Here is a 7,258-nt window from a genome sequence, read left to right on the forward strand (position 1 = left end):
GAAATAATGTTTTGGTCTCTACCCCAACCCCCGACACCCTGCCCCTGACTGCTTTAAAGTTTTTCTCAGTGGTTAACAGTCCTGTGCTTCTACTGTGCAAACATGCAATAATTTTCTTGTCTCTATGCTCAAATACCTGACGAGAAGCATTGTAATGCAGGAGTATATTTTGACTCATGATGTAAGGGTGGAGAGGGTATGGCACAGGAGTGTGAGCTGCTTGCTTACATCAGTGTACCAGGGAGCAGAGAGCACTGAACAAAGCTACTCAGCTGTCTCCTTTCCCTCTTATTCCACCCCAACCCCCAGCCTTTAAATTTTGTTTTGTTTTGATTTCTGTGGTTCTTTTTCCCTTGCCTCGTAGCTCAAGTTGCATTGAACTCCCAGTGACCCTGAGCTGCCTCCATCTCTCATTCTTGTACTCCATCTTGTCTAACTCTATCTGGTCAGAACCAGCTCAAGCTTCTACATCTGGCCAGCCCTCCACTAACCTCCTTCTACACTCTATGCCCACTGTTGGCAGCAGTGTCTGCTCCTGCCTGTCTTCTCATGACACTCCTGATCCCTCCAAGGGTACGATCAGAAATCACAAAAGGTGCCAAGGGTCCACACCACTGAGCACGCCATTGGCCCCTACCTGAGCCTCACAGTATCTCTTTTTCTCAAGGCTAACCAGCTCCTCAGAGGGTCAGGGCTCAGTACATTCTGTGCACTATCCTGTTCCTGCCCTCCGCTTTCAGCTTACTCCACCCTCAGCACATGGGGCAGCATCCTTCTGGGGCAGCATCCTTCTGGGGCAGCACCACTTCCCAAAGCATTGCAGCTGATCTTGTCCTTTGAGCAGAGACCCTCAGTTGACAGACAGGGAGTCTCTTTCCCCATTCCAGGGGCTGCTAAGTAGGTGAGAACATCATCAACACCCTGTGGGGTTCCCAGGGACTGGCAGGGCTCCACCACCACTGTAGGAAGCTTCTCCTGGATATTGCACAGGGTGCCTGACTCTGTGAACCCTGGGGGGAGCCCCTCTATATAACACCCCTCCACACTTCACCATCCTACACAGCTGGCCATCATAAGACCACTGGTCTCTGAGCAAGCCTCCTACGGAGTTAGCTGTGTGCAGGCCCCGGGGGCATAGACTGCAAAGCAGCACTCCAAACCTTCAGGTGACACCTAAGCCCTGCTTGGAACATGGACAGAAGCTGAAGCTGAGCTGAGCACATGTTTTAATGAAAGTGCACAGATACAAGAGCTTAGAGCAGGGGTCACAGCTTGGAGGAAGTTGGGGATCGGGAGTTAGGGAACCCCAGGTGCTGGCAGCCCCTGTTTTGGGAGTTCCCATATAAGCCCTTCTTGCTGGGTGTCAGGTCCAGGGTCCTGGGCAGGGTGCATGGGCCAGGGAGGGTAGCCACTGGTAACCAGGCAGCATCATGGGAGGAAGCCCAGAGACCCGGTACCATCAGGACAGGGACAGGAGGCAGATAGGACGGCTGGGAAGAGTGCTCTACTCGGTCGGGCACTCAGCTTCTGGTGGCCTTGCTGCCATGCATGGCTCTGGGCCTTGGTGGAAGCCCATTCTGCCCCACATTCTCAGCATCCTGAATCTCAGTGACCATCAGTCTCAGTGCTGTGTCTCCAAGACCCACTGCCTGCTAACTCAGTAGTCAGTGAGTGGGTACCGCAAGAAAATGAAGATGAGAATGATGCAGGAGGCTGCCAACGCAGAACTGGTGATGTTAAACAGCCGTGCTGTCTTGGCATCCTCCACAGCCCCGTTCAGATCATTCAGGAGCTTCTTATCCCGAACCTGGAGGTAAAAGGAGGAGGAAGAGAGGTAGAGGTCAGAGGAGGCAGTGGAGTGGACATCAGCAGAGAAAGGTCAGCCTAAGGAAGGAGGAAGAAAAGAGGGAGATGTCAAAGGCCAGCAGGGGAGGGAGGCCAGCAGATGAGGGGGCAGTGGTCATCAGAGGAGGAGGAAGAGAAGGAGAAGAGGCAGGACAAAGGCCAGCAGACCAAGGGGGATAGAAGAGACAAAGGAGAGGAGACTGAAGCCAATAATGGAATGAAAGACTCATCTTTGACAGTTTGTAAAGTAAATGGTGTCTAGTCAGAGAAGGAAATGGGGAATGAGGAACACAGGGACCCAGTGAAGGATGCTCAGGAATTTCTGTGTTGTTTTGTTTTGGTGTAATTTTTTTTTATAACAGCACAGTGAGTCTGAAGTGATGTAGTGCAAAAGGGAGAGATGACCCTGAGACACTGGATGCATAGTGAATAGGATGATGCCACCAGAGGCAGTGTGTGTGGGATGAATGACAACTGTGCCCACAACTGTGTTGTAACCAGTTGTGACAGTTCTACCTAGCTAGGCCTTAACCAGGACGCTGCGTGGACAAGACATCCTTGGAAGATGGAGACAGAGCTGCCCATTTCTAAGAGGCTACCTGGTCAGAGCAGGCAGGCCTTAGGACAGCCCCCTTGAGCTACATCATCCTTTGAGTGCCAGCTGGGCCTGATGCAAGCTGAAATCGGAGCCTAGAATGAGGTGTCAGATGAGCACAGGAGGAAATTGGGGTGGGGGTGGGGTTGCTCTATTCATGGACTGGGTTTGGTTAAAAGAAGAAAGGTGGACAGGAGACACTTGGACTGGCAGATGCCAGAATGAGGGAAGTAGATACCAGCGGCAGAAGTGTGGTGGGAGGGAGGAGGGATGGGTGGGAATGGGAGCACGACTAGACAGAGGACAACTGAAGCCTGTCAGGAGGAGGGATACTCCTGAAGAGGAAGGAGTGGTAAGGCAGGAACAAGGAGAAGGGGGAGGGAGATGTGGGATAGGTACACAGCAGTGGGCAGAGGGAGGAGGGAGGAGGAAGGGCAGGGCTGGGGAAGAGTGAGAGGAAGGGAAGGGACCCAGTAAAGGGCAGAGGGGTGACCCAGAATGTGGGTTGGACTGAGAGCACGTGTGGGGTGAAGGGCTGAGGGGTCTGGAGAGTAAAGGTGGGAGTGAGACTCTGCTATAGGAGGGAACTAACGTCTCTGTCACCAAGAAGGAGGCATGTCCCCATTTACTGAGCTCCCACAATTTGAGTGAAGTCATTGAGAAGGTTTTGTAATTTTTCTCCAGAAAATTAAATTCCTTCTTCCCTTGGATTTAGTAACAGCCCACTTGTCTTTCAACTGTAATGTAGCATCCTGTCCCCAACTGATGCCTGCAGCTGTGTAGACATACGGCTCTCTAGCAAGTGAGACTCGCTAGGTATCTAGTTCACCTATGGCACTGCAATCATTATCCAGGTGTTCTCTTTAACAACCAGCTGTTCTACTTCCTCTTGCAAGCCCTTCCTCCAGGCTGCAGATGTGTTATAGACACCCTGGGCCTGAGTTTTGCCTCTGGGATGCCCACGGGTAACTTCACACAGTCAATGGGCACTCTTGCTGTTCCAGGTGCTCTGCTCGCCTATGGTGTGGACACAGGAAGTGTCCACTTCACAGTGCTGGATAAGGCCTCATGGTTAGCCTCATGTATCTGGCACGTCGTCTTGCCTGTAGGCTCCTATGAGGAAGACAAAGATGATTCTAAAACAATACCGACTAGCAAGGAGTATGCAGAAGAGAGAGCCTCGGCTCACTCTTGCTCTTTCTTATTTTTAAAAGAAAAAATATATATATTATAGTTCTGGAGGCTAGACAACAGCTATAAATACAGAAATGAATATCAGCTGAATTGTGTGGATGGGTGTGTGTGTGTGTGTGTGTGTGTGTGTGTGTGTGCAGAGTAGCTAAGGCAAGTGAGGCCACTGGTGTGTTGATGTTTGTTAGACAGACAGGAGAGACAAGTGAATTTTGTCCTATGCTGGCTCAGTGGGATAGGTACACAGAAGGACATATGTCAAACGGGAGTAACAGGGTAGACATGAGTAGATGTTTGCTGTGGGTGAAGGTAGACGGATGAGTGTATGAATCTGTAAGTGTGTTCTGGACGAGAGGAGCGGGTGACGTGAGGAGACACCACATATGTTGGATATGTGGGATACAGTGGATGTTTGGACAGACATATTGGGCTATAGTACTGTGTTTTATGTAGGAAGGGTAGACACACAGTTAGAAGTGTACCATGTGGGCAGATGGGTTTATGAAGGTGTGTCAGGTGGCTGAACTGGTGTTTGGGTGGAGTAGTGCATTTTGTATCTATGGGATGGATTCCTGGTATGTGTGCTGGATGGGTGGAATGGGTAAACAGATTTAGGATTATGTGTGGGATGGGTGAAGGGAGAGAGGGAAGATGTTGAAAGAATATGCCACTGACTAATGAATGGGAGATAGGTACAGATTCTTAAACTCATCAGTCAATCAGCCAGTGAATCTATACTTAATGCCTGCCCTGGCATCCTGGCTGTGTAACTGCAGCTGGCCCTGGAACACAACAAGGAACAAAGCAAAGCCTCTGTCTTTGGGGTTCACAGACCAGGCAAGGACTCACAAGACACAAGGCAAGCAGGGAAGCTACCGGTGGGCTAAGGAGGCTAAAGAGCTATCTGAAGATTTCAGGGATGTGAAGGGGGGTTGATGGCGTCCTGGGAGAACCAATCTCAGCAGATATCCCAGACAGACTTCATTGAGTGGACATTTGTCAGGAGATAGTGGCAAGTTTGGTTCTGATGGGGTGTGCTCCAGGTGTTATGTGGGGAACAGTGTTCCACGACAGAGTGGCTGGGCCAGCCAGGGGCTGCTATGGGAGGACAGAACACAGACAGGTAGGGAACAAAGGAAGCTGTCAAGAAGATGTGAGGGGCTTTGTGAAGACTTCTCAGAATGACAGAGTCAGAAGAAAGGGAAGACTGGACAGACTCTAGCAGAGCAGTTGTCTGGGGATTAAGATCAGACAGGGAGGAGGTAGAGTCTAGCCTGGTGAGGGAAGGCTCATTTATCACATGGACAAGAGCTGTGACAGTGAAAGTGGACCAGAGGGTGGATCTGTGTTCAAGGCAGCACTGGCAATGCTGAGGTCAGTGTGGGAGATGATGATGAGGTGGCCTTGAGGGTAAACTAAAAGTGAACTGCATAAGGAAACCTGGGAGACACAGGCTAAGGCACTTGGTGGTGTAGGCCCCGGGCATTTGTGAGAGCTGCTTTCTGGACTACGGCTAGATGCTTGGAGAGGCAATGTTTCAGAGTCAGAAGTTCAGGGGTGAGGTGGAGAGATAAACATGTGAAAGGCACCGCCACATGGGTGGTGGTGATGGAACCACGTAGGGAGGGCACTGGGGGAGCTGGATCCACAAAGATGCAGAGTCCACATTCAAAGACCAGTAAGAGGACTTGAGGAAGTGGACAGAGGACAACAGGAAAGCTAAGAGGAACAAGGCAGGTGGGTAGGACTGGAGCAGAACACTAGAAAAGCTACCAGAGTGGGGAAGACACAGGAAGCCCAGTGGGGCCCAAGAAGTGACAGATGATGTCTGCTGTAGACAAAAGAATGAAGGGCAAGTAGTAGTGGAGAGAGCAGTGGGAAGCTGGGTGAGGCAGTCAAAACACATACAGGAAGAAGATGAGGACACTGGGTAAGACGGGCAGATGAGTGAGGTGATGAAGGACAGGCTTTTGGTGAATGATGGTGATCTAACAGATAAATCTCTAAAGGGAAGGAAGGAAGGACAGGTCCTCGGTGGGCAGACAGTGGGTGCTAACTCAGCCTCTGGTGCTGAAAGAGCAGGAAAGAGGAAAGGAGAGGAAGGCTATGGTGACCAAATGGTCAGGAAGTGCTGTGGGTATATACCTCATCAACATATACAATGAAGGTTCTGAGTCCCAGAGATGGGAGGATGTGAGGCCTTGGAGGGTGAGGCAGCACTCATCTAAAAGAGGCTCCAAGAGACCTTTGACCCCTGCATGGTGTGGGGACTCACAGAAATGTAAATAGCCTACAGTCCAGAAGAGGGCAGACCTGACTGGAGCCTGACCATGTTGAGTCCTTGTAAAGTTCCAGTCAGCCAAACTGTGGGAAAATCACACAGTGTGGAAATTTTTCACACCAAAGCAGGCGACTCAGACCAGGGGATAGAGGGGTGGGGATGACCCAGCAGGCATGAACACATGAAGGATGAGCAAGAGAGATGACATGGTGGGTAGCCAGAGGGATAGCTGAAGCAGTAGATACGTGAGTGAGGGGAGGAGGAGGGAGGCTGGAAGGCACATGGCCAGGGTTTTAGAGTGTATGAGGAAACATACGGGTATATTGGTGGACTGAGGAGTTAGACTAGACAGCGCAGAAAGGCGCAGGCTCGCTTGGATAGAAGAACAGACGAGCAGAGATGGGAAGGAAGTGCTAGAAAGCAGACAGACACAGGCTGGGGATGGAGCTTAGTTGGCAGAGTGCTTTAGCACTCATATAGCCCCAAGTTTGATCCCCAACACCACAAATGAACCTGAAAAACCAGCACTTAGGAGGCAGGGGCTGGAGGACTGGGAGTTCAAGGTCATCCTTGGCTACATAGTGACCTTGAGGCCAGCCTAGGCTAAGAGGAAGGGAGAAAGGGAGAGGAAAAGGAGGAAGAAGGAGATTAGAGGGGAGGAGAGAAGGGAGGAGGGGAGGGGAGGAGAGGAGAGAGGGGGAGGAGAGAAGAGAGAATATCCAAGAATGGAAGGACAGGATGGGCAGACAGGGACAGAGGAAGCCCAGAGTCAAATAAAAACAAGAGTTTGTGACACCCTGCTGGTGATCACCAGGGAGCCCATTGTAGCACTGTGTGTAGTTTCCCAGTTTTTTCCACGGCACTTACTTCACAAGGTCTTCTTATCATTAATTAAAACACTCAATTTAATCATGGGAGGTTGGGGCTGTGCCTGGAATATGCTAAGAGCCCAGCCATCACTTGATAGTTTGTGGTTGTCTTGTAAAGGTAAATGGGAGACTCAGGGGAGATAAAAAAGAGAGGGGGGAGAGACGATATAGATAGTGGGGGAGGGCAGGGGTAGACTAACAGGTGAACACGGAGCAGAGAAGGAGAAAGAAAGGACAACGCTTACTCCATGACCAGAATCAGGAATGTAAGTAGATGAAGGTGTGGCTGACAGTTTTGAGGAAGTGAGCAGCTCGGTAGGTGAGTTTGTTGGGCTATGAATGGCAGGAGCTCAGGGGCATGAGCTGGCAGATACACAGCAGAGATGAAGTGTGCTCCTCCCATGATGCCTCTCACCTATGAGAACGGCACCTCTCTCTCTCTCTCTCTCTCTCTCTCTCTCTCTCTCTCTCTCTCTC

General features: G+C 50.8%; 1 protein-coding gene across 2 annotated transcripts in view; it reads right to left on the reverse strand.

The window, feature by feature from the left end:
- Window positions 1–1,209: 1,209 nt before the first annotated feature.
- The window catches only part of Ifitm10 (interferon induced transmembrane protein 10), a 15,635-nt gene continuing 9,586 nt past the window's right edge, over window positions 1,210–7,258 (reverse strand). The window contains exon 3 of one of the 2 annotated variants that reach the window (XM_028786846.1): window positions 1,210–1,807. In XM_028786846.1, the coding sequence (XP_028642679.1) occupies window positions 1,658–1,807 (150 nt within the window). In that variant the 3' untranslated portion in view covers window positions 1,210–1,657. The other variant, XM_028786847.1, reaches the window with a different exon arrangement.

This window comes from Grammomys surdaster, unplaced genomic scaffold (assembly GCF_004785775.1).
Source record: "Grammomys surdaster isolate TR1022 unplaced genomic scaffold, NIH_TR_1.0 125603, whole genome shotgun sequence".
NCBI lineage: Eukaryota > Metazoa > Chordata > Mammalia > Rodentia > Muridae > Grammomys > Grammomys surdaster.